The sequence below is a fragment of the Natrix helvetica genome, assembly GCF_964273705.1.
Source record: "Natrix helvetica genome assembly, chromosome: 1".
Lineage (NCBI taxonomy): Eukaryota > Metazoa > Chordata > Lepidosauria > Squamata > Natricidae > Natrix > Natrix helvetica.
In genome coordinates this window covers 317,514,701-317,541,042 of record NC_138548.1, presented here as the reverse complement: position 1 = coordinate 317,541,042, position 26,342 = coordinate 317,514,701, and the positions used below count along the sequence as shown (strand labels likewise).

The window sequence follows — 26,342 nt, the reverse complement described above, 5'->3', positions numbered from 1 at the left end:
TTGCTCTAATCCTATCACTCTACTTTGTTAGCTGTCGAAATTGCTGTTAAGGGGTTTCAAAATATCCTGTCTTGAACTTCAGTGGGCAGTATTTGCTTTGTTTATGAATGGAGCCATCTATATTGTTGGCTTCCTCTTCCAATGAGTTCTATCTCCTTAAGTGTCAGCACCTGCAGTTAGCTTCTTGTTAAGTTTGCTTTAGCTGTCTGACTGCAATGTGGAATGGGCTTCAGACAGTTTTTTTTTTAATTAGTATCTTGGTCTTTTGGCTTTTCTGAAGCTTTTCCTTATGACTAATATTAGGGATAATTGGGGGGATTGATTTCTTCTTACACACTCAGTATGTAAAATCAACCCCAAATAGATGTCTCTTGGCTGTCAAGTGTTGTGCAAGCTGGGTCTGTGGGTTCCTCTAATCTGTTCTCTGGCCACCACTACTTCTGTGTAATAAGTATGTGGCTATGGTGAAAAATCTTCACCTTTCTCTACCTGCAGCTTTATGACTCACAGCCTTCCAAACGATCTGCAGCTTGCCTAATTCTTGTTGTCCTGTATTGGCTGTGCTTGTTTCAGATGATAAGAAATGTAGACCAGGACATCAAAACATTATTGGGTCCTCTCAGGTTTGAGAAAAACCTACGCTGTCTACAGTCTGACTTAAGCATAGTACACAAAATTGTCTGCTACAACGTCCTACCTGTCAACGACTACTTCAGCTTCAACCTCAATAATACACGGGATACAACAGATACAAACTCAAAAGTAAACCGCTCCAAACAGAAAATACGACTTCAGCAAGAGTGGTCAATACCTGGAATGCTCTCCCAGACTCCGTTGTTACATCCTCAAACCCTCACAGCTTCGACTTAAACTGTCTACTGTGGACCTTACCCCATTCCTAAGAGGTCTGTAAGGGGCGTGCATAAGCCCACCAGCATACCTACCGTCCCTGTCCTAGTGTCCCCATTTATTTGTATTCATTTCCTTTGTTCATGTCCATGTTTATACTTATATCTGTTATCTTGTACATGTTTGACAAACTTGTACATATTTGACAAATAAATAAATGAAATAAAGAAATAAACCTATCAGGTTTTTCTAAAGTAGCTTCTCCCTAGTCGTGCTCAACTCCCATTTGCCACAATCAATTTGCTTTTTGCAGCAAAACCGGATGTTTGGGGAACTACTTTTCCAAGAATTTTGCGCCTTTCCAGTCAACATTATATAACCCCTGAATTTTCTGGCGGTCTCATTCAGAAAAACTAGCTCTTTCATTGAATCATTTAGCTAATTTTATTATTTAATTTTTCCGTTGTCAACCCAGGCGCTGAGCTAGAAGAGTAACGATTTCGCACTGCCTCCTTCCGTCGGAACATACTTTCAGCTCTCCCCAATCTGTCCTAGAAAACCCTCGATTCGCCTAATGTAGTCGATCCAAGTGAAATCGTTCCGGATTCCCAAGCTGGGCTATGAAAAATATTAAAATTCCGTTCCCCAGTGGCGATCCGGAGTATTACAGGCCGAAATCTAGCAGGACACCCTCCCAAAAGCGCCACCCCGCCTCTTCCAGCAGCCCAAACAGCTGGGCCAAGGCCCTGGGAGCCGCACCCTCCGCCACCCTCCCAATCGACTGTTCGGCGCTCTTCTCCACCAGCCCTTTCTCCGCGTTGGCCCAGCTTGCCCTTCTTCCCAATCGGCTTTTCCGCGATCGACAGACCGCCGCCTGTAAAGGGGCCCTGTCGCTTCCTGGGCAACCGCGGCGGGATTGGATCCCTCGGCCGTCCCATCGGGGCCGCCGCCTCGGTGAGGCTGAGGTGAGAGCGCTGTACCTTCTCCCGCTTCTCTGCCCTCCGCAGGGGTGCATCCCCTCTGCTGCGCCGTTAAGTCGGAGAGGGAGACCCTTCTTCGCCGCCCTTCCTTGCGGTCTTTCTCACCCTGCCCTGATCCTGGCATCGCTTGGGGCTTTGTTCCCCTTGGCCGCATTCTCGGCGCTTCCCCCCCAATGGATGCCGGTGGGCGTTTTGCGGGTTCTGGGATTCCGCCGGGGTGAAGGAGCCCAGGGCTGGCAGCAGCCGCCTCGCACTCCTTGCTTTTCGGCATCTCTCTGCGATGCTCGGGCTGCCCTTTCCCATCCCAGGAGCCATTTCTGCTCGTCCTAAGGTCGTCTCCGCCCTTTTTCATGTTAAAATTGCAGAGAAGTATCGGTTCTTCCTACCTGTTTTTCTCCGACAGGTTAGGTTGGGTTGGGTTGGGTTGGGTTGGGAGCTTGGTGGAGGAAAACAAGGAAGAGTAATGAGCAGCCTCCGCTCCTTGTGTTGGAGCGAAATGGCTTCTGTCAAATAAATTACCTAGCAGTTTTTGCAAGGTAGACATGTCCTGCTTTGGAGAAAAAAGGAAACGTCTCAGAATTGGGTGCCTCGACTCTCCTTTTTTTATTTTTATTTGATTTATTTATTTAGTTTGTCACTCGTGTACATCATAACAAGAATATGAATAAACATGAATAAGATCACGGGAAATGGGTACAAATAAATGGGGACATTAGGCCAGGGACTCTTGGTTCATCAAATCAAATTATGGACTTGGAAGAGGCAAGATTTGGACAGTGGATTAGTAGAAAGCCCATTCCCAGTGTGAATTTGAGATGCCAACATAGAAGACTGGAATGGCAATAGACTTATATACTGCTTTATAGTGCCATAATCAAATTATGGACTTGGAAGAGGCAAGATTTGGATAGTGGGTTAGCAGAAAGCCCATTCCCAGTGTGAATATGAGATGCCAACATAGAAGACTGGAATGGCAATAGAACATGGACGTATATACCGCTTTATAGTGCTTTACAGCCCTCTCTAAGCGGTTTACAGAGTCAGCAATATTGGCCCCAACAATCTGGGTCCTCATTTTAGCAACCTCAGAAGGATGAGTCAACCTTGAGCTGGAATGAGGTTGCTGTAACTGTATTTCTTTTGTGTTTTACTTTCTTGTGTTCTATTTTAGATTATTAGAATCCTTCAAAAAATCTACTTTCTTGTGTTCTATTTTAGATTATTAGAATCCTTCAAAAAATCTACTTTTAATTTTGTTTTACTCTACGGTTTTTATTCCCCGCCCCCCCAATCATCTGTCAGTGGTCTGCACTGTACTGTTGGAATTCAGAGCACATTTGAAGGGAAACCTGGATGCCTCACCAAAGGACATCTAAATCCAAAAGCTGCTCACACCTTAATGTGATTTTTTTTAAAGGCATAGGCTTGATAATAGGATGCTTTCCATAAATGTACATCAGTCACTGTGGATGGGTATTTGTGATATTCAGAGGAAGTTGAGACAGCTAATGATGGAAAAAATTACAGAATAGCATGGCTCCTTTTTATTATACTTAAGTATTTAGGGTTTTTTTGCTTACAGGCCTTGCTTATCCAGATAATAATATAACTTTTTCCTTTATGTTATCTTTATATTCCTTATACAGCAACGAAGATGGTTAGGGGGCTGGAGGCTAAAACATATGGAGAATGGTTGCAGGAATTGGGTATGTCTAGTCTAGTGAAAAGAAGAACTAGCAGGGACATTATTGCTGTGTTCAGTATTTGAGGGGCTGCCACAGGGAAGGGTGTGTGTGTCAACCTATTTTCCAAAGCATCTGAAGGCAAGATATGAAGTAATGGATGAAACTAATCAAGGAGAGAACCAAACTAGAACTAAGGAAAAATTTCTTGACAGTGGAAACAATCATAGAACATCTTGCCTCCAAGTTGTGGGTGCTCCATTACTGGAGATTTTTTAAGAAGAGGTTAGATAGCCATTTGTCTGAAATGATATATGATCTCCTGTTTGAGCAGGGGGTTGAACTAGAAGACCTCCAAGGCAGTGGTGAAGTTCATTTTTTTTACTACTGGTTCTGTGGGTGTGGCTTGGTGGGCGTGGCAGGGGAAGGATACTGCAAAATCTCCATTCCCACCCCACTCTGGAGCCAGCCAGAGATGGTATTTGCCTGTTCTCCGAACTACTCAAAATTTCCGCTACCGGTTCTCCAGAACTTGTCAGAATCTGCTGAATTTCACCCCTGCTCCAAGATCCCTTCTAAGTCTGTTATTCTGTAATATCCCACTTGTGGCATATTATTCTAGTGACAAAGTTAACTGTTACTTCTTTGAATTTTGAGTTTATATGATTGATGATTTGGCTTGGAAAATTTTCTGAATGTCACCATTATTTCCTTTAGGCAAGTTGGACACCAATAGTCCTCGAGCTACAACTGCAGTTGGTACTGGAATTTCTCTCACTAAGCAATGTGGTTATAAGGCACCATGCCATGTGACCACATCATTTGGAGATGGCACTCTTCCTTGCTGTTGTTAACCAAATCCCACCAATTATAAACCAAAGACTCACCCCGACCCAAGCTCTTGCTGCTTGGGACCTTCTAGTCCTGAGCCTGTTATTCAAAGTAAGGGACTTCCTCCCTTTATACTCCCTCCAACCTACTCCACTCTACTCCCATCTCTGCCCTTTGGACTGCATTACACCCTGCCTAAGGGGCAGCAAGAGCCCAAGAACTGCTTTCCTTGGGGTACTGCTTGCTGCACTATAGTTCAGGGGTTTCTTGGCTTGCCATGGCTCTAGAACTGAAAGAAGCCCCTGCCTGCAGTGGAGCATCTGCCCCAGCCCACCCCAGCCTAGGAGTATGGTGTGAAGCTGTAGCTGCTCCAGCCCTGCCTATCAGTTACTGAGAAGCCATAGCTCCCTTCACTGCTGTGCCCTTCAAAGAACCTGCTGTTCTATGTTCCACTGGCCCAGCTCAGTCTAGTAGTAGTAGTAGTAGTAGTAGTAGTAGTAGTAGTAGTAGTAAGGGGCTGTAGCTGTCCTTGCCACCCTGTATTTTGAGGCCTCAAGCTATCTTGCTTCACCACATCAGTGGACCTTCGCTATCTTCCTGCTTCTGGCAAGACATGCCTAGCCTGGTCCCTCATGAGGCAGCTGCTGGCTTCACGAGGCCTTCTTCCCAAAGTCTCATGAGGAAACTACAAGGTGTCTCTTCAGCAAAAAGTCCTTGCGCTGTCAGCAGGTAACTTGGGAAGGGTCAGGTCAGGCATTCTGGGTCAGCAGCCAGAGCAGCAGCAAGGGCCACTGAGTTAGCTGGGTTAGTGAAGAGCAAGATAGCAGCGGCGTTAAAAGTGCAGAGCAGTGAGAGTGGCTGTGGCTTCTCATTCCCCTGTGGCTTGATTGATTTATACAGTTTGCTTTTAAAATTGTCTTTTTTTTAATTCTAATTTTATTTTTAATCTAAAGGAAACGCTGTTTTCTGTTTCTTTGACTTTAGATCAGTTTTGTACTCTTCAAATCACATAGCATAGATAATGATTTGAGGAACTTATTCTTTCAAGTATCTAAATCATGCCAGTTTGGGGATGACTGTCATGGGTGCAAAATGTAGAGGGGCTTCCAGAGATATATAAAAAGAATATTTTTCCTTATCGATGAAAGATTTAATGTACCATATTTTTCGGAGCATAAAATGTATCTTTTTCCCTAAAAAAAAAGAGGGTGAAAATCTGGGTGCGTCTTATACACTGAATACAGTATTTTGTGCCTCCTGAAACCCTATCCCCTTTGCCAAAATGGCAGTGCATAGCCTTTAAGAGGCTTCCAGAGTGATCCTGGGGGCTGGGGAGGACAAAATGAGAAAAAAATGGGCTGTTTTTTGCTTGTTTTTGCCCCCGCCCCAGCCCCCAGAGCACTCTGGAAGTCTCCTAAAGGCTATTCATGTACTTTTTTGAGGAAAAATCGGGCCCGTTTTCGTGAAAAATGGGCCACTTTTGGGAGGTCTGCAGAGTGCAAAACCTTTTTTTTTAATTTGCCTGTTCAAAATCTTGGTGTGTCTTATACTCCAGTGCGTCTTATACTCTGAAAAATACGGTAAATATTCCGGAACAGAAATATAGTCTATTTCAGAGACATGGAATCTTCTTGGGTTGGGACACACTGGAACTTTGAAAGCATGTGGTGCATCATGATTGTTAAGGCTTGCTTGTTAAAACATTGTTAAGGCTGTTCTATTATTGCAACAGTCCACAAAATATCTGTTTACCAGAACATAAAGTATCCACATGTTATACTTACTATAATCTTAGTGAGATCTACAGAGAAGCAAAAGGCATCATTGTAAACATAGACAATGAGAGAGGTGGTTTTGCAGCATTCCAGCCTCATATTTACTTAATTTGTATTAAAAATTTAGGAATCCTAGTAGGTATTTAAAGGAGTTATCTAGGACATCTTGGCAACTGTGAGAACCACATTGCCTACCCCTTGGTCTTCTGAAGTAAACCATTAAAACATTATTAACATATTAGAGAAAATATACTTACCAAATCAAATAGTTTTTTCCATTTAAAACTACTCTTTGCATCTGTTTCAGGGGAATGCTTTGCAGAAAAGATAAGAACAATAATTATTTCCTCACTGTATGTCCACTTCTTTACTCATGGCATACAGTGTTCCATAGCATCTGAGATTTGGAGAGAAGCAATAATCTCAGGGACCTTGGACCATTATGGCAACAAGCTACACACCTCCATTTGATGATCCCGGGGAGGTGAGAGAGGGCTTTCTATGCCCCCTGTGTCTGAAGGATCTGCAGTCTTTTCAACAGCTCCAATCTCATTATGAAGAACATTCAAGTGAAGACAGAGATGTTAAAGGACAATTAAAGAGTAAGCATTCTAGTTCCTATTATGTATGCAACACAAATATTTTTTGTTTACTACATATGAATATTGGCAATCACTTTCTAGAAGTAAGTAAGCCTGTAATAAGATGAATAGAAAGCCAAATATTAGTTGCTTAGTAGGAGTGTGCAATTGATTTTTGAGGGGGTGGAGGTCCTAAAATATTGTGGGTGCCTTTTTAAGGCACTCATTTCATCCTTAAACATGCCCCCCTTGTAAAAAGCCGTCCTATAACATAGGTGATAATAATATTCTATTTATTAGAAAAGCAAATAATGTTACCTTCCTCTTTATGGCAATTCTGTTAACACTCATAATTCATGGGCATGATATTGATGATATCATGCCCATGCATGATCTTTGAATGAAAGGAGTTTAGATATGTTGAAAGCAGAGCACTTACTCTGTTGTGTTTGGGTAATCCTTGATTTATGACCACAGTTGCGCCACATCCTGCTGAGGGAGTTCAGCTCCCCTCCATGCACAGAGGGAACTGCTCTGATATGGGCTACAGATCCAGATCTTTGGGATCTGGACCCTCTTTCTCCATCCCACCAAAGGACTTCAGCACCCCTCATCGGGCAGCTCTTTCATTCAGCCCCCAGAAGGAGTCCTCTCGGCAGCTGACAGCCTCTTGCAACCTTCCTTGCCTGCTCCCCACTGACTTTCTGGAGAAGCCCACAGAGAAAATTACCAATGGTGATCACATGATCACAGGGTGCTTGGCAACTAGTTGTAAGATTGTTGTCTCGTGAGGGCGGGGTTTTATGATGGTCAGAAATGCTTTACAGACATAAAATGCCTTTTCCGAGGGCGTTGCACAGTTGTTAAATAATGTGTGCTAAATCAAGGACTACCTTTCATTAGATATCCTAGCACAAACAACAGAATGCTATTTTCTTTGGTGTAGCTATGATAAACCCAGTAACTGATATTTCATGAAGCCTTTCAATATGGATTTAAATGACCTTTTACTATAAAGAATACAATCCAAAAACTGTTTTAGAGAGTCAATGTGCTGAGAAGACAAATAGATGTATTGACTGTAAACCCCTCTGTGCAAAAGTTAAGAATAACTGGTCAAAATACGTTTCAATGTATCCCTGTGTGGAGTAGAAGCTATCCACGTTACAAGTGAAATAAAATGCAAATGTGAATGCATACTTAAAATTTCTGTTGTTTACTGGCTGAAAATTAAAAAAAAAAATGAATGTGACAAGTGCAGAGGTTTAGACTGTGGAGTAATTGTCCACAATTCTGTTGTACAACATTACTTATTCAACAATGATCTGAAGAGGAAGGTTGGCCAAAAGAAATATTTTCTCTAATCACAAAAGTCATTTTTTAAAAATTGGCAAAATAAAGTCTTTATAAGTTTAAAATTAGTTCTTTGGACTAAGGATATGACATTTGGACTCCTGGCCACAAACACATAAGGCACTTTTAATGAAAGAGTGGAGCATTTGAAGAAAAGATCACTCACAATTAAGCAGCAAAATAATGCAATGCATTAAAAACCTGAAAGTAGTAAAGATTGACTTGAAACCTTTGGAAGTCTGTTACTTTAGCTGATTGTGGGAGTGAGGATTGGCTGTGAGTTCTCTGGCTGAAGGCCACACTTGGAATACTGCATTCAGTTTAGGTCGCCACGATGTGGAAAAGATGTGGAGATTCTAGAAAGAGTGTAGAGAAGAGCAACAAAGATGATTAGGGGACTGGAGGCTAAAACATATGAAGAACTGTTGCAGGAACTGGGTATGTTTAGTTTAAGAGAAAGAAGGACTAGGGGAGACATGATAGCAGTGTTCCAGTATCTCAGGGGTTGCCACAAAGAAGAGGGAGTCAAACTATTCTCCAAGGCACCTGAGGGTAGAACAAGAAGCAATGGGTGGAAACTAATTAAGGAGAGAAGCAACTTAGAACTGAGGAGAAATTTCCTGACAGTTAGAACAATTAATCAGTGGAACAGCTTGTCTCCAGAAGTTGTGAATGCCCCAGCACTGGAAGTCTTTAAGAAGATGTTGGATAGCCATTTGTCTGAAACAGTATAGGGTTTCCTGCCTAGGCACGGGGTTGGACTAGAAGACCTCCAAGGTCCCTTCCAACTCTGCTATTGTATTGTATTATTGTATTGTATTGTATTGTATTGATTTGTGATTGGATGGGTGCTTGGATATGTCTTAAATACATGAAGCAATTCTCTTTCAATGAAGGATGTGGATAAGCTACATGCTGGCCCCTGAGTTACCACCTAAGTAACTTGGACATTGCTGTTGGTCTTCAGGTGTCTTGCTGCTTTAATCAGAACAAAAGAAATACTTTAACCAGGGTGCCCAAAGAATACAGGAAAAACACCGTATCTAAATATTTGATACCATGATTTTGGGAAACCAGTAGAAATTGATTAATAATTGTTAATCTCAGTTTAGTGCTGTTTACGACATAACATTTTAGCCGCATGACACATCGTTGCACAATACATACTAATGTTTCTAAGTTCATATGTATTTCTGTCTCTGAGGACCCAGACTAAGTCAAGTTACCTCTAGCTAGTAAGTCTTCCTGATTTCCATGGTGATTTTGACGCATTGAGTTTCATTATATTTTCAGACATTCAGAGTCATCCTTGGGAATACTCTGATGGGATTGAATGTGGCATGTAAACAGCCCTTAGTCATCACACAATTTCAATCACTGGCTGCACAACTTAGTAACAAGAGCTTAAGAATAGTAGTAGCCATAAAAGTGGAAATAATTGTAATATGTTTATATGCTAATTATTGGGCATTTCCCTCCACCCTCTTTTAAATAACTATACAGTTAGAAACCCATTCACAGTAAAATACAAAGATCATGTAGTTGTGTTGAACTGTTAATTTCCTTCACCTGTTACAAGTTGTTTCCCAGTTCTCTGAAGGCTGAAAACAATGCGTCATTGTTTTACCTTTAAGGTGCTCTTGCCTTCTGTTTCGTCCAGTGTTCTATTGCACAAATTGCTTCCTGAATTAAGTCTATAACCGGGTACAAAATATTCCTGTGGGCTGCCAATAATTGGGCTGCTTGGCTAATTGATACATTTATATTCCCAACAGATCGGACCAAGTAGATTTGTCCCCCCAGGATTGAGCTTTATGGGAATTTTTGTAATTCTTTTCATTCATATATATGTGTGTGTGTATGTGTGTGCACAAATACACACACACACACACACACAGCAATTTTAGAATAATGTGTATCCCATTCCTACGGAGGAGCAGAAAAAAATGCTATGATATCTGCCAATGAAAAATCTGCCGATTTAAAGCAAAGATTTAAGGTATCCGTTTTGCCACTTTAGCTTGTTTGTGTAGAAAATGCAGCCCTGGGTTGCTGGTTTTTTTTAGCATGTTTTAAAGACATGCTATTCTGCACCTACATTTTCTCATCTATCTGAAAGAACGAGTTGAGTTTAAAAATGGCCAGTCCATTCTGAGGAGTTCTGAAAATTGCAAATCGGATGATTCAGGGGCTCGCCACACTGTCACACTAGCAACTGTAAGGAAGCCAAGTCATAACTATTATGTTTAAATGTATAAACAGATTTTGCGGCATCCACCATTTTTTCTTGTTTAGGTCTTGTTCAAAAAGCAAAAAAAGCAAAAAATAAACTGTTGAGACGAGATGATGAGCGAAATGATGGGGGGACTCAGGAACGATATGAAGGCTACAGTTATGGTGGAATGGATCCGTATATGTGGGAACTTGAAGAATTAGGTAACCAATCAAGAAATCTTCATTTGAAACAAGGATTAGATGGCATGTGACTCTCCCTAGATATTGAATTGTGTACTCTAAAAATAATAAAGCTGTGAAAACTTTAATAGTTACAGTTAGCTGGATATTTTTAACTTTGTGAATTTATTTTCATGTTGTGTATAAATCTATATAAATATACTACACTAACTTGATCTGGGAGAGAGCACTAAGTGAATTCTGAGAAGATATTTATCATATTGTGTTATGAAGATAGTTTGTAATAGATAATGAATTTGTACAAATGTATGTATTCATTTGATGCTAAGAGCAAAATGGGCTCAGCACTAGAAATAATTAACACCAGAAGAAAATAGAAATATGTCTTCTGAAGTACCATTATTTTATAAATAAGAATAGTATTTTATCAGTGAAGACTAAAATACAGAGTAGTTAATATTTAGAGCATGTTTATATAGCATATGTTAACCATGTTGACTATGCATGCCAGATGATATGGCAAACCACATTTGGCTGAGTTTTTTTTTTTACTGCAATACCCAAAATTATAATCACCATATTTTTCGGACTATAAGATGCACCTTTTTTCCTCAAAAAACAGACTGAAAATCTGGGTGCGTCTTATACATCGAATACATCGTTTTGTGCCTCCTGAAGCCCCGCCCCTTCACCAAAATGGCTGTGCATTGCCTTATGGAGGCTTTCAGAGAGGTCCTGGGGGCTGGGGAAGGCAGAAATGAGCAAAAAACAGGCTGCGTTTTGCTCAATTTTGCCTCCCCCCAGCCCCCAGGAGCACTTTATAAGCCTCCATAAGGCTCTGCATGCATTTTATTTGACAAAAAAGGGCTGTTTTTTCTCGTTTTTGCCCCCCCAGGAGTACTCTGGAACCCCCCCCCCAGGCTATTCATTGCTTTTTTTTTTTTTGAAAAAAAAAACGGGTCCGTTTTCGCGAAAAATGGGCCGTTTTTTGGAGGTTTGCAGAGTGCAAAAACTTTTTTTTCCCTTTCAGAAAGCTCTTTAACTGATTGATGAGAATGACATTGATCAAGTGCTGTGCCAGCAGAAACAAAGTCTTAGGTGCTGCAGATTGTCAGTGATTTCCTTCTCCAGCACATGGATTAATACACCTGGAAACATCTACCTACCTACCTACCTACCTACCTACCTACCTACTCTCTCTCTCTCTCTCTCTCCCCCTCTATCTACCTACCTACCTACCCTCTCTCTCCCCCTACCTATCTACTGCATTTCTCTCTGTGTCTCTGTTCTCTCTCTCTATTTCTCTCTATCTATCTCTCTACCTACCAACCTACTTACTCTCTCTCCCTCTCTCCCTACCTATCTACTGTATTTCTCTCTGTGTCTGTTCTCACTCTCTATTTCTCTCTATCTTTCTACCTACCAACCTACTTACTCTCTCTCTCTCTCCCTACCTATCTATTGTATTTTTCTCTCTATATATATTTCTCCCTTTCTCTATCCCTTTCTCTACCTTCCTACCTAACTACCTAACTACTCTCTCTCTCTCTCTCCCTAACTACCTACTGTTTTTCTCTATTTCTCTCCCTCTCTATCCCTCTACCTACCTACATTTTTAAAATTTTGCCTCTTCAAAACCTTGGTGCGTCTTATACTCCGAAAAATACGGTACCCTGCATACACAGTGGGGCAAGATAAACCCTTTCCCAGATTTCTTTGCTCCCCTCAATACCTACTTTTCCATATCGTTTTCTTGAAGGATTCTGGCTGTTTAATTAGTTGGATCAGTAAAGAAATAATATGTTTATGCTTAATATTCTAAGTCACAGTCTGGGTTGGTAGGTAGGTAGGTTGGTTATTATGATTGGTTGGTTACTGTATCCATTGTTAGGCTAAATGGCATTGCAAATGGTCCACGAGCTACCATTCTTTAATTCTGAATTTTAGATTGAATGGCAAATTTGATAGAAATAAAAACATGATAAACTGCCCATTTAGCTGAATATTTATGGTTGAATTATTCTGTCGAGTTTCCTAACCGGATATTTTGTATTAGGTGCTATAAGAAGTCATCTTTCTGATTTTAAGAAACACAGAGCAGCCAGAATTGATCACTATGTTGTGGAAGTCAATAAATTAATAATCAGATTAGAAAAGGTAAATAATTTGTAGTTTTAAATTTTTGACTTTATTTACTTTTCATTAAACTTTTACTTAAAATATTGTAATAACATATGTAAGGCCTTTTTTCAATCATTAGCTACTGTAACATTTCTTGTGATGTTTTTAATGATGTTATTTGTTAAAGTGTAATTCAATGCATTCCTTGGTGAGGTGCTATTAACAAAAAAAAGCAATAGTGGCTGAAGAGATGTTAAATATAGAGATTCTGGAAAGAAAACGTTGATCTATAATTTACTTTAACGAAGCATCTTCTAAGGCACAATAGACTTTTGATCCTTGCTGTTTGCTTAAGTCTCACCCACCATTGATACAGAGCAGTCTAAAAAGCATAGTAATAAAAATTAGTTGGCAGAAAAAAATGCTGTCTAGTCCTACTTTTAACATCTCTGAAGTGTCCTATTAATAGCAGTAGTGCTATTAGTTAGACTGTGAGAAATTTAGTATTCCCTTTCTGGTCTAAATACTATACAGTAAGGAACTAAACAGAAATTGGAATTAAAGAACATAATATTCTTTCTTTAGCAGTGTTAAACATTACTTTTTAATTAGAAAATTTCAAATATCTTCTCAATTTTCCTTTTATAATTTGTTTTTTTTACTATTTTCCCTATTCAAACGTTGACCTTTAAAACGAAAAGATTTCTCTGAATTTTTAAATATTTTTTTCTACCCCCCCACCCCCACCCCCCCCACCCCCGCTTTGGACTCTATTAATTTGCTGGTCTATTACTAAAGTGATATAAAAGAGATACTCCGGGAAGACATTTGATTTTTAAGAAAAATTGTCTAAAACAGATTTACTTGAAGTGATGTGACAAACGGTACAGTAAAATTGGTGTGTATATCTAATTCTTGTTCGTTTTCTTTTGGTCAGCTTACTTCCTTTGACAGAACAGTTACAGATTCAGCAAAGATAAGAGGTAATGAGCACAAAGAAGAAATGCCTTTGCTAATATTTTCAACTAGGATTTCATTAATGATGTCTAACAGGTTATCGGGTCTTATTGCAGCAATAGAGAAATCTGTCGTGCCTTGGGTCAGTGATCAAGATGTGCCATTTTGTCCAGACTGTGGTAACAAATTCAGCATACGGAATAGGCGCCATCACTGCCGACTCTGTGGCTCTATCATGTGCAAGAAGTGCATGGAACTGGTCAGTCTCCCCTTTGCAAGTGAGTATAGTGGTTAGAGTTAGAAGTGCCTTAATTCTTTAATTTTCAGACCATATTTTGGCTTGGTATCGCTCAAACATTATTATTATAGTATGGATTAAGGAATCCATGTGCATATTAAGAGCCTCGGTGGCGCAGTGGTTAGAGGGCACTACTACAGGCTACTTCTGCTGCCTGCCGGCTGCTTGCAATTTGTCAGTTCAAATCCCACCAGGCTCAAGGTTGACTCAGCATTTCATCCTTCCGAGGTGGGTAAAATGAGGACCCAGATTTCTGGGGGCAATATGCTGACTCTGTGAACCACTTAGAGAGGGTTGTAAAGCAATTAAGTCTTAATTGCTATTGCTATGTCTCTCACAAAAATGAGTAATTGTCTTCTGCCCTGATAAGATACCCACTTAGAGCAGATGAGGAAATTTTAGAAGGATTGTCAGTCATCTTGCTTTTGTGGCAGCATAGACAACAGCCAAATGTTGCCTTCATGTGTGTGCATGTATACACTGGATTTTCAGAGGGTTTATTTTTGGGTGGGAAGAAGGTTGAGAAATTTCCCCCCCAAAAGAGCAGTTGGCAACTCATAAATTGCATCTTATTCTCCCAGAGTCTCTCTATGTTTTTAAATTTTTTATATTTTTGAAAATGCTAGTTTTAGGTGTTGGGATTTTTTCCCACGTTGTCAAAAGCTATTCAAAGCTATTTTACCTTTTAAAAACTTATTTCCAAAAGGTATGTAGAAAAAGATGAAAAAACCCCCACTCATCTCCTTTCTATGGCTTTTAGAAGTCTCATCTAATACACTAAAAGTTTTCTTCACCTCAAAATGGAAATATTCCATTATTACAGTGTGAGTAATGTCAGTTGCCTGTTTAGTAGCTAGATTTCATGATATGTGATGTTATGTAACTATTCACATTTACTTTGAATATAATATTTTACAGTTGTACAGGAAAAACATTCTGATTGATATCTTTATAGCAGCCACCTTTTAGAGTAGCTTCATTGCAGTTCCTGTTTTTACGTGTAAATTGAGGTGAGCAAAACTGAGTATTTGAAGATGTGTTCAAGATAAATGTTTTGTCATCAAGACAATTGCATTGTGTCAGTTATATTTTGTTGATCTCCTTTCAGGCAAGCTTACTACTGCTAGCAAGGAAGTCTTGGTCTCTCATACTAGCCCCAGCTGCTCACCCAACAGCATCCAGGGCTCTCGACGTGGTAGCATCAGTAGTATAAGCAGTGTCAGTTCTGTTTTGGATGAAAAGGATGATGATCGAATCCGTTGCTGTAGACACTGTAAAGAGACACTGCTCAAAAGGGAACAACAGATTGATGAAAAAGAATATATACCAGATATTGTGAAACTGTATGAGGTAAAATGACTGAGATCAAGGCTTAAATGGGATAATAGTCATAAATTATATAATAATTTTTATGGGAGTAAATTTAAGGAACTAGGAACTGTTTATATTAAAAAGAAAATAGTAAATTTGTTCATTGATGATAACATTTGGTTTAGCTTTGATGATTAGAAAATAACAGCTTGGCTGAGATAACCTTGGAAGCTTCCCATTTCATTCTATCAAAATCAAATTCTCACTTTGGAAAATCTGAAGTTATGACAATTTCTATTGTTACTGAAATTGAGTTACTCTTATAAGAAATCAACAATTTATAGTCTTTTGCGTTTGACAAAAATGGATGAAATTTGCAGCTACTGTTCCACTTCAGGGGATATTTTTCCTGCCAAATTTCAAACATATTGGTCCAACTGTTTTCAGGAATTTAGAAGCTTTTCAAAAAGCAGTTGCTTGCCGAGCTTGGATTTGTTTGAGTGACAATTTATATGAAAAAAAATGTTATAAGCACTGTAGGATAGATATAGAGCTTTAGTTTTGTTCCTGTGTAACTTATTTAGCAATATGCTGCCACTGTTAGAATACTGCATATACTCCTGGTCATTACAGTTCAGAAACCATATTATAGATATGGGAGCAATGCAGAAATGGCCAGCTGATATTCCATAGGCAACGTTTTTAAAATAAACCAGTGTAATATCAGTTGAATACTGTGCATTGCTCACAAAAAAAAACCCAGATTCATATTGCTTGCAAAACCTAGACCTACACATATAATACAAGCATACAACATGTGAAATGGATTCATTCCTGTTCTAACCACCAATCTTGTAACTGAGGTCCTTAAACTCACATAAAGGAAAGGAAAACAAGGATGCATATAACACATTTATATTTGAATTATTGTTGTGAGTAACTTAATTTTAATTTGCTGATTTCTTTTATTAAACAAGAAGCTCCGATTTTACATGGAAAAAGTTGACCAGAAGGCTCCAGAATACATAAAGATGGCAGAATCATTAAAGTAAGCCACTTTAGATTTTTTAAATAATTGACTCTTGTATTATTTAAAAGTTATTAGATGATTGTGTTATTTAAAAGAAACCAGAAAAGGCAAATATTGTTTAGATATTAATAACTAACATCTAATTAGCTTTTGGGAATATGTATCTTGGAAACTTCACCTTTGTTAAAGCACAATGCATCCAATTTATTATTTATGGTTTTCTTTGGGACAGCTGTGTGTTAAATTTGTATTATTGTTAACTGAGACTTAAAAGCAGTGTTCACACTATGTCCAAAAATCTCCTTATATATATTTTGCACTGTTAGCAGTACTGGGTGATATTTACACAATTATGTTTTCTGAATTTTATTTAAAAGGCTTATATGGCCAACCTTATGAGCATAGGTTATGGAATTTGAACAAACTTTGTAAAATTGCTGGTGCTTTTAAATGAAGATTTCAGTTTGTAAGTTGAATCCATACATTAAGTAATAGACTTTGAATTGGAACTTGCTCTCAGGTAAGTTTGCGGAGGATTATTTTCATCCATATAAATCAGTGCTGGGATTCAATTTTTTTTACTACCGGTTCTTTGGGCGTGGCTCAGTGGGCATGGCAGGGAAAGGATACTGCAAAATCCCCATTTTCTCCTGATCAGCTGGGACTCGGGAGGCAGAGAATAGATGGGGGCGGGGCCAGTCAGAGGTGGTATTTACCGGTTCTCCGAACTACTCAAAATTTCCACTACCGGTTCTCCAGAACTGCTGGATAGCACCTCTGATATAAATGCTTTAGCTTTTAAAGTAATAAAGAACTATCATTCATCTCAATTTTTTGGAATTACATTTCTTTAAAAGATATTTAAAATAGATACTTGTTTAATCCAAATTTAGTTTTTCAAATCTAACTAGATTGCAGTAGAAAAGAAGAGTATAAATGGTTAATAAAGTCTGTTTATAGATGTTCATATGAATATGGGAAGAAATGAAATTTCAAATGTTTAAAGGGAAAAATACCAAAAACACTAGGACAAAAACCAAAGTCAAAACCCCAGTGGTCAGCTGGTGTCTATAGTAAGTGGCAGATATATATATATATATAAATATTTGGCTACCAAGGCTGATTTTTGTATATGTTTGGATTGGTGTCCTTATAAATGCATGTTTACTTTTTCAAAGCTTAGTGATGCTAATTTTGAATCAAGTTGTTTCCCACTCTAAAATGGTGTTTAACCATGTAGAACTCATTTTAATGAACTAAATAATTTTAAGAGAAATTGATGACAAAAATGCACCAAAATCTATATTTGGTATTCAAATTTTCCCCCCGTTCTTTCATAACCATAATAAATGAGCCATCGTGGCGCAAGTGGTTAGAGAGCAGTACTGCAGTCTACTTCTGCTGACTGCCAGCTGCCTGCAGTTTGGCAGTTCAAATCCCACCAGGCTCAAGGTTGACTCATCCTTCCATCCTTCCGAGGTGGGTAAAATGAGGACCCAGATTGTTGGGGGCAAAATGCTGACTCTGTAAACAACTTAGAGAGGGCTGTAAACCACTGTGAAGCGGAATATAAGTCTAAGTGCTATTGCTATTGCTATAATGTATTCACAGTTCACTAATGAGGAAAAATAATGTTTTAGATGTGTTTAGATGGTTCTCTACTACAAAATAACTGCTGAATCTATATGGATGACAATTTGGAGTTATTTAAATGTGCATGTTCTCTTCCAGTGCTGGAGAGACAACATACAATCTTGAACGTGCTAGCAATCTTAGAATAGAAGTGCAGAGAATGTATGAATTAATAGATGCTTTAAGGTAAGTACAAAATATGAAGATGGAAATTGTTACTGGATTATTTTTTGCTTGGCTCTCTCTCTCTATATTTTTTTTCATTCAATAAAGATGCTTTTTTTTAAAAAAAAGGCATAAACTTAGTGAGCTATATTTTATGTCATAATAAATCCATGTTGCCAATTACACGGTTTTTACCAATACTTGGCAATACTTAAAATTCTCTTTGTCTAGTGTTTATTCCTCAGCTGATTGTTAAATGTATTTCTAATTCACTCTTTTTCTTTGTTTGTTTCAGCAAGAAGATTCTAACTTTAGGGCTGAATGAAGATCCACAACCTCATCCTAGAACTTTACAGCTTCAGAGGATGATTAGATATTCAGCCACACTGTTTGTTCAGGTAGGGATATGTAGAACGGATGAGCTGCTTTTAGATATATTAATTCCTCTTAGAGAATATCAGATTACATACTGACACTTTAAATGTTTCTCGGGATGTTATAAAACTTGTTATTTTGTTTTAACAATTTGCATAATGAAAATAAATTAGTGCTTCCGTTTTTAAATACTTCCTACCTAATTAGATGTCAATAGCTCTGTTGGTATTTAGAAGGCTAATGAATTGTTTTGCACTGTCATAGTGATGGGACCGGTTTCTTAGCACAGTAATTGGATTCTAATTTAGCAAGCTATTGCATGATATCATGGGACAATTCCTTGCTATTAATCAAATAACCTAAGCCTAAGAAAATGATGTTTGCTTATTTTCAGGTTTTGACTTTCCTTTTACCTCCTTCCCCCTTTATTTGAAACTGTATTTTAATAATTCTAAGGTGCTAACTTTTCATAGAATTAGTAATGTTGGAAAGGACTACACGTCTAACCTTCTACAATGTGCAGGAATGCCAATTAAACTGTTCTCAAAATGTATCTATCCAGTCTTAAAAGCCTCTATAGCAGCAATGGCGAAACTTTTTTGGCTCTGTGCCATAAGGGGGGATGCACAGGGGAGTCATATGCGGGTATGCCGCACCCATAATGCAATGTGTGACCCCCAGTGCGCATGCGTGCATGAGATGCACGACCCCCCCCCCAATTTTTCCATGCTTTTTTTGCCCTCCCCAGGCTCCAGAGGCTTTATAGGAGCCTGGGGAGGGCGAAAACAGCCTCCCCCCCCGAAGGCCCTCTGGAGGCTTCAGGGACCTTCAGGAGGCTTCCCTGAAGCCTCCAAAGGGCAAAAAATGACCCTATAAGCAAACTGGAAGTGACCTCCGGTTTGCTCATAGGGTCCTTTTTAGTCCTCCGGAGACTTCAGGGAAGCCTCCTGAAGGTCCCTGAAGCCTCCGGAGAGCTTAAAGTGATCCTACGAGCAAACTGGAAGTCCATTCCTGAACTTCCTGTTTGCCCATAGGGCCGTTTTTTTGCGCTCCGGAGGTTTCAGGGAAGCTCCTGAAGCCTCCGGAGGGCTTCCGAGGGGGATGGGGGAGGCTCTTTTCGCCCTCCCCAGGCTCCTATAAAGCCTCTGGAGCCTGGGGAGGGCGAAAAATGGATTTAAAAAAGGCTGAACTCCTGGCCAGCTGACAGGGCAACGCCTCGCGTCCCCTGACAAATGGCTCCGCGTGCCACCTGTGGCACCTGTGGTTCACCATCCTGGCTCTATAGCCTCTGGATTATAGTATTATCTGGAGGACATCTCGCCTCTTTGTTGCCATATAGGTAGTTAGTTCTTGACTTACAAACACAATTGATCCCAAAATTTCAGTTGCTAAGTATAACTGTTGTTAAGTGAGTTGTTGACCTATTTTATGACCCTTTTTCACAGTTGTTAAGAAAATTATGTGGCTCTTATGCATAGCTGGCTTCCCCCATTGACTTTACTATTGATTTACTATAATCCTTGCACTTTAGTTATGTTTTTCTAAAAAAGCTAATTGAAAAAAATATCCCAGAAGCAGGCAATTGTAAGATGCTTTCAAGAAAATTAGAGATATTTTCCAGAACTAATCAGGAAACAAATTTCATTTGGAAGAGACGTACTTCAATTACTAATCTCTTATTTTGAATACTGTTATTTGATACTATGTATAATTGATCACATTTTAACTTTATTCTTTGATACATAATTTGGATGAATGGGCATCTTTTATATTTTAATCACTTAAAGTATAATTGTATGTATGTACACACATTTTGTAATTTTCAAGATCTAAATCTTAATATCCTATACCCTTTAAAGTGATATTTTGAAAACAAATATCCTCAGGAAAAATTGCTTGGCCTAATGTCTTTACCGACCAAAGACCAGTATGAAGAACTGAAAGAGAAAAAGAAACAAGAGCTAGAGAGAAAACTGCAAATGGAGAGACTGGCAAGTATTTTAATCGGTATACATTTGTAATAATAAGCTTCTGTTTGTTTGTTCATTGATTAAGGTATTTCCTTTCTGAAATACTTTACTTTTGAAAACAGTTGCCAAGTAGTGTGACATAAGTCTACAATACATTTAGAACCAGCTTAAATAAGAATGGGGCTGTTTTTCCTATTTCTTGTTTGATTCATTTCTTTTCTTCCGTATCTTTTTTTTTGGGGGTGGGTGGGGGAATGATGTCTCTTAGAAATTTTCATAAGTTTTCAAAAGTATTTTATCCAGGAAAAAAAACTGCTCTGCTCTCAAATTTTTGTTTTGTATCCTTTTCACTATCTTTATGTTGCTTTATTTTACTAATAGTTTAGAAACATAAAGATATTTTATCTTATTGAAATAACAGCTACATGTGATACATTAAATTAAAAAATGCAATACATATTAAAAGTGATTGGATCAGTGACTTCTGATCTAATCTCTGAGTTAATGGACTGCTGATCATTCCATGGCAGAACACAGTTCTTTGATATCTATCAAAGTAGCAGGAGGATAGAAAGAGTTGCAGTCATTACATGAGAGAATAAGAGAACAAAACTTGCTAGAGCATGACTATTTGCCCCATATGTAGAAGTGCAACTTCTACTTGCCGATTCTGCTTAGCTTCCTCTGTAAAACATTATTCTAAACATATTTCACGGGAAATTATTAGATCATTTCATATTTCATGGGAAATTATTAGATCATTGTGGACATGAACAGTTGACGAACAATTAAAACTAATAATAATCCTACGTAATCCATCATAAAGATTCTACTTTTTGAGATGGAGAAAAAAATGTTAGAATATTCATGACTGGGAGAGACATGGTAACAAGGTCAGCCAATGACTAGGCATAGCAACTAAGTCAACCAATGGGAGTCTAAACAGATCTGAGTCTGTGCTGAGAATTGAAACTAAAACTACCATATTTTTCGGAGTATAAGACGCACTAAGGTTTTGAAGAGGCAAATTTTTAAAAAGTAGGTAGGTAGATAGAGGGAGAGAAAGAGAGAAATACAGTAGGTAGATAGGGAGAGAGAGAGAATAGGTAGGTAGGTAGTTAGATAAAGGGATATATAGAGAGAGAAATAGAGAGAGATAGAGATAAATACAGTAGGTAGGTAGGGAGAGAGAGAGAGAGTATAGGTAGGTAGGTAAAGGGATAAAGAGAAATAGAGAAATACAGTAGATAGAGAGAGAGAGAGAGTAGGTAGGTTGGTAGGTAGAGGAAAGAGAGAGAAATAGAGAGAAATACAGTAGATAGGTAGAGAGAGAGAGAGAATAGGTAGGTAGGTAGATCAGCCTGGGGGCTGGAGAGGGCAGCTTTCAGAGAAACTCAGAAAAAAAGAAGACCCCTTTCCACCAATATAGTTTCCTTTCTAGGCTCATGTATCTAGGCTAAAAACTTAGGAAGTTGCTGAAGTGTGGACTCCTCACTGAAATGTGGACTCCTTTTAAAGTTTTCCTTTCAATTTGGCTAGGTTAAATATGAATCCCAGAGACGGCCAGAAGAGAAGCCGGCCGACTACACTTCCAGATCCTTCGCAGCATCCAATGGTGATGTCCATCGAACAAAAAGGGTCGTAGTGAAGAAAACTGAAGGATGGCTACCTACTGCTAGCATATCTCGGAACCAGGAACTGGCAGATCCACTTCTTCAACAGATCGATAATATCACTTCCTTTATTAAGCAGGCAAAGAAAGCCAATCGTCTGGATGAAGTCCAGATGCTGCAGGAGAACTTGCGACAGCTTCAGGATGAGTACGACCAACAGCAGACCGTCAAAGCCATCGAGCTCTCTAAAAAGCAAGCAGAAATGGACGAAATGCAGAGAGAACAATTGCAGATCCTTTGTGAAAAAGAATGGAAAAGGGATCATAAAAGAAAGATGTCTCAACATTCACGGACACGTTCTCTGGATTTCAGAGAAGTGAAGCCCGAGAAACTCGAGATGGAGAGGGACCAAATAGCGGAGGCTTTGGATCTAGATATGCTTCAGGACAAAGATTACACTGGCTCCAAGGCTGCGTCGCCCAGTGATGGTGTTGGATTGCCAGGGAGCAAGAACCTGGTTTTGGTTTGCCAACCTGTAAAAGCCTCAGGGCAAGAAAAAGCCTCCATAAATCCTTTTGAAGACCCTTTACTAATTAGCCCTCCAAAGAGTGACCCTGATAGTCCTGTTGCTGAAAACTCTGCAGTAGCTTCCTTGCCTCCCAATGCCCTGCTCAATTACAAAAGAGAGTACAACCCATTTGATGAAGAGGAGGAGCATGCGCGGGAGGATTCTCAGCAGGCAAATGGGGTAGATCTCAGTGCTCCAAACCCATTTGAAGATTCTGTGGCAAATCCATTTTATACACCTGGGGGTAATCAGGAAAGTGGGAATCCATTTGAAGGGTCAGGGTCTTCCTCTTTGAATCCTTTTGAAGTGGAAAGTGATAATGAGGTTTTGGGGGAAGATATCATAGAGGAAGAATTACTTCTCCAACAAATTGATAATATCAAAGCCTATATTTTTGATGCCAAGCAAAGTGGGCGAATGGATGAGATAGAAGTATTGACTGAGAATTTGAAAGAACTTAAGAGGACCCTTGCAAAACAGAAGAAGAAATCGAGCTGCTGAACTATGTCCACATACTTTTGCAGTTCCCAAAGGCAGGGAAGATCAAGGTAAAATGAGAAATACATCGCAAAAGGCGCTTGGGTGCTGAATCAAGCATAGGCACTTTAGTATAGGGATTTCCACTCTTCAGATCTGTAAAAGTCAACACTATTTAAAATGTTATAATTACCCGAAACCATTCTTCAAATACTTGAAAAGTCTGTATTTGTATCCCAACCCAAATTTAGGAGCATAATTGTATTTCTCAGCACCTGCTTTATCTCTGATGGGTTCAACTTTCAAAGGGGAAAATTGGGCGTTTTAAAATTCAGGAAATTATTTGCAGTCCTCAAGACCGTTTGAATTTATTTTCTCACCAGGTAGGATTGTATGTGCTTCAAAAAAAAAAAAAAAGAAAAAGAAAAAAAAGGAAGAGAATTGCTTGAAACCACCTCTTGGATTCCTAAGGCAGAAGCAGCAACTTGTGCAGCAACTTGGAAAAGCTTTTACTGCTTCCAAAGAAATGTGGTGCTCACAGGAGCCCAAAGCATTTCTTCAGAATCGTTTTTGAATCTTGCACAGCCCAGCTAACCAGGAATTAACACTGTCTTGCAAATTCTCTCTTTTCCTACCAACTTTATATTTTAGGGAAGCAGAAGAGAGGCAATAACTTACCGTTCAATAGAATAAAATCATTCATCGGTAAGGCAACAAACATATATATTTCTAAAAACATATGCACATGTTTTAGAAAACAAATGCATAGAACCTAACTAGACATCATGTATTTTATTCCCTTTACCTGTTCAGCCGATCAAACTATTTGAATAGCTTTTTCCAGGCAATTCTAGACTGTACTTTGGTACAAAACATTGAAATTTTGACAGTCCCTCAAAACTACATAATTTCCAGGCTTTTAGAAATGCCATAATAGGAAACCTGTTTGAAAAACATTAGAAAATTTGCATCCAGAATTATGCTTTGAGGGGAGCCATCCTGGGTGGCCACTCAAGAGTATAAATTAAAAACTAGAAGTCCATTTTTCTTTCTAATTTGATTTCTCTCTAGGGTTTAAGGAAATGTTAAGTCTAGAATGGAAGGGGGGGAGGAGAAGTACCCAGAATATAAGAGAGACCAACATGAAGTCATTTCACAAAAAGAAAAAGTGTCAGTGTTGACATACCACCTCCATTTGTTGTGTGGAGGATTTGTGCGAACCCTGTTATATTAAATGGAGGCTATGAAATTCTTAGGGTTGAGCTATTCATTTGTAAATCTTTTTCTTTTCTCTTTTATTGATCTGCCAGCTATGAACAGAAATGTTTAGAAGTGTTAAATAATGTCTGGTTTCAGTTGTACGGAATGAATTTTATTTAGTTGCATTTTATTATTTTGGTAACATAAACCAATTTTAATTGTTTACACCAGAAGAACTTACTTGGAGAGTATTATATACTTAGGGGAATGGGAAGACGACCTAAGCATTAATTGTTCATCCGATTTTGACAATTGTTTCCTTTTAGAAATGCTGGTAGAGATGATACCCTACCCAATATATGTGGACACTAAATGTTACATTCCTCAAAAGATTAGAGATAGTATGGTCAAGAACTAAGGCAGCACTTTACACTTTCAGCATTAAGTATTACATGTTATTCATTTGTTAATTCATGGTATGTGTATATGGTTTCCTTTTTAGCAGGGAAAAACTACTTAGCTTTGATTTCCTGCATAACTCAGCGACAGCCTGTTTTAATGAAGCCTGTAAAAACTGAGCTGAACACGGCCCATCAGGTTATATAATAAGTCTAAGGATACTTGTTCTGAATTTTGTTTTTAAATGGGAGCATCCTGGAAATGAACTTACAATGCACTAAGCAGGACATGAGTTGGAACATAAAAAAGTGGTATTTTTAAAAATGGATACCTACAAATTGAGCAGGCAGCAAAGGCGCGATGATTGTTTAAGGTAAAACTATATTTATTAAAGACAACAAGGCCACAAACTTGATCTGTCACTCTTTATGTAGTCCAACCAATATGAATGTTTCAGTGGCTTTTTAAAAAAAAATTAAACCAATTTCCTTGTTAAATGCATTCTGCCTTGTTTCTATGTATGCCATAGTCTAATACTTTATAAGACATAGTATTGATGTATTTTATTAATAAATACATTGGTTGTAGCTCTATAACCGCAAGTCAATGTGGAATTATCCTCCTTGATAACCCAATGATTGTCCCACATTTTGTCAGCCTTCCGTTTGTACTACTGAATTGACACAATGAAAATAAACAAGACCATGCCATTATGAGATTGAACACTAATGCCATTTGTTTGTACATTTGCATGCACTAGTTTGTAAAGTTTCTCATGAAATAAAGTACGGTTTTTGTTTCTGTGAGTGTGGAAAAACTGATTAGGTCAACATCAGGACAGCATTCTAGTCTTCCTTGTGAACTGCAAATTCCTCTTATGAGCAGCTACGCAGGAAGCATTTTTATATTAAGCCAGGCAATTTGTGCAAAGAAACATTGTTTAGATGGGGGTCTTTTCTGGCTGATCTACTGAAAAGATTCTAAGGATTTAATCTATGTTTTGCACCAAGATACTTTCTTTAGTTTAAATAAAATGAGAAATGCATGTAGGAAGAAAAAAAACCACTTTTTTTCCCCTGGAACAGGATATTTAAAATAAGGTGAACAATCTTTCAATCCAAGTCTTGTGTAGGAAAAAGTATGCACATGGTGAAATGTAGAAAACGACATAGTGTACAGATACATGATCTTTGGTTTTATAAAAAAAAATCTGTTTTGCAATAATGTACCATTTGAACCAAGACAGCAAGAAATAGTAATCCCAGTAAGGGTATGGCTAGCTGATGAGAGCTAAATAACTTGAAATAGATCTATACTAGTCTCCCTTTATTTCTTTGTCAGTAAATATAATACAACACAAAAATAGCTTGTTGCGAAGACTCCTACATTGGGGCTAAAAGTCAAAAGTAGTAGTATGCTCCATCCAATACAGTGGTCGTTTGCACCGGTTTGGGTGAACTGGTAGTGGTGATGGTAAGAGGCTCCACCCACCCAGACGTCATTACAGACCTCCTGCGCATGCGCAGAAAGTTCTGCGTAAACCCAGATGTGTGCTCCCGCTACCGAACCGGTAGTGAAGAAAATAGAATACCATTATTGGTCCCATAGTTTGATAGACCAGGTTGTCCTGATAGACCGCAGTCTGCACCATAGGACTCATCTTTTTCCTTGATTTAAAATTATTGGGCCTTTTTAAAAGTCAAAATTTTACTTTATTTTCAACTCTTGGCTTCCGTGCAAGTGAAATCCTGGGTTGCTCA

The 26,342-nt window shown here is 38.7% G+C and overlaps 1 protein-coding gene across 3 annotated transcripts; it reads left to right on the top strand.

Annotated features, from left to right (window-relative positions):
* Positions 1-1,657: 1,657 nt before the first annotated feature.
* On the top strand, positions 1,658-25,382 carry RBSN (rabenosyn, RAB effector). Of its 3 annotated transcripts, XM_081937791.1 has the most exons (12): positions 1,660-1,814; positions 6,425-6,719; positions 10,347-10,487; positions 12,523-12,623; positions 13,525-13,570; positions 13,661-13,822; positions 14,951-15,192; positions 16,131-16,201; positions 17,915-18,001; positions 18,276-18,378; positions 20,242-20,346; positions 21,865-25,382. In XM_081937791.1, the coding sequence occupies exons 2-12, from the start codon at positions 6,560-6,562 to the stop codon at positions 23,005-23,007; spliced, it is 2,361 nt and encodes a 786-aa protein (XP_081793917.1). In that variant the 5' UTR covers positions 1,660-1,814; positions 6,425-6,559; the 3' UTR covers positions 23,008-25,382. The 3 variants fall into 3 exon arrangements, with proteins under 3 accessions (XP_081793916.1, XP_081793915.1, XP_081793917.1); XM_081937790.1 differs by having other exon boundaries at positions 1,658-1,814; positions 6,502-6,719; positions 13,525-13,822; XM_081937789.1 differs by having other exon boundaries at positions 1,658-1,814; positions 13,525-13,822.
* Positions 25,383-26,342: the final 960 nt, after the last annotated feature.

Excerpts from the sequence above, each read along its gene's own strand:
- RBSN (XM_081937790.1), top strand. The coding sequence starts at position 6,560 with ATGGCAACAAGCTACACACCTCCATTTGATGATCCCGGGGAGGTGAGA. Across the intron at positions 12,624-13,524 it reads TAATAATCAGATTAGAAAAG|CTTACTTCCTTTGACAGAAC; the intron begins GTAAATAATTTG and ends TCTTTTGGTCAG. Across the intron at positions 15,193-16,130 it reads ATATTGTGAAACTGTATGAG|AAGCTCCGATTTTACATGGA; the intron begins GTAAAATGACTG and ends TTATTAAACAAG.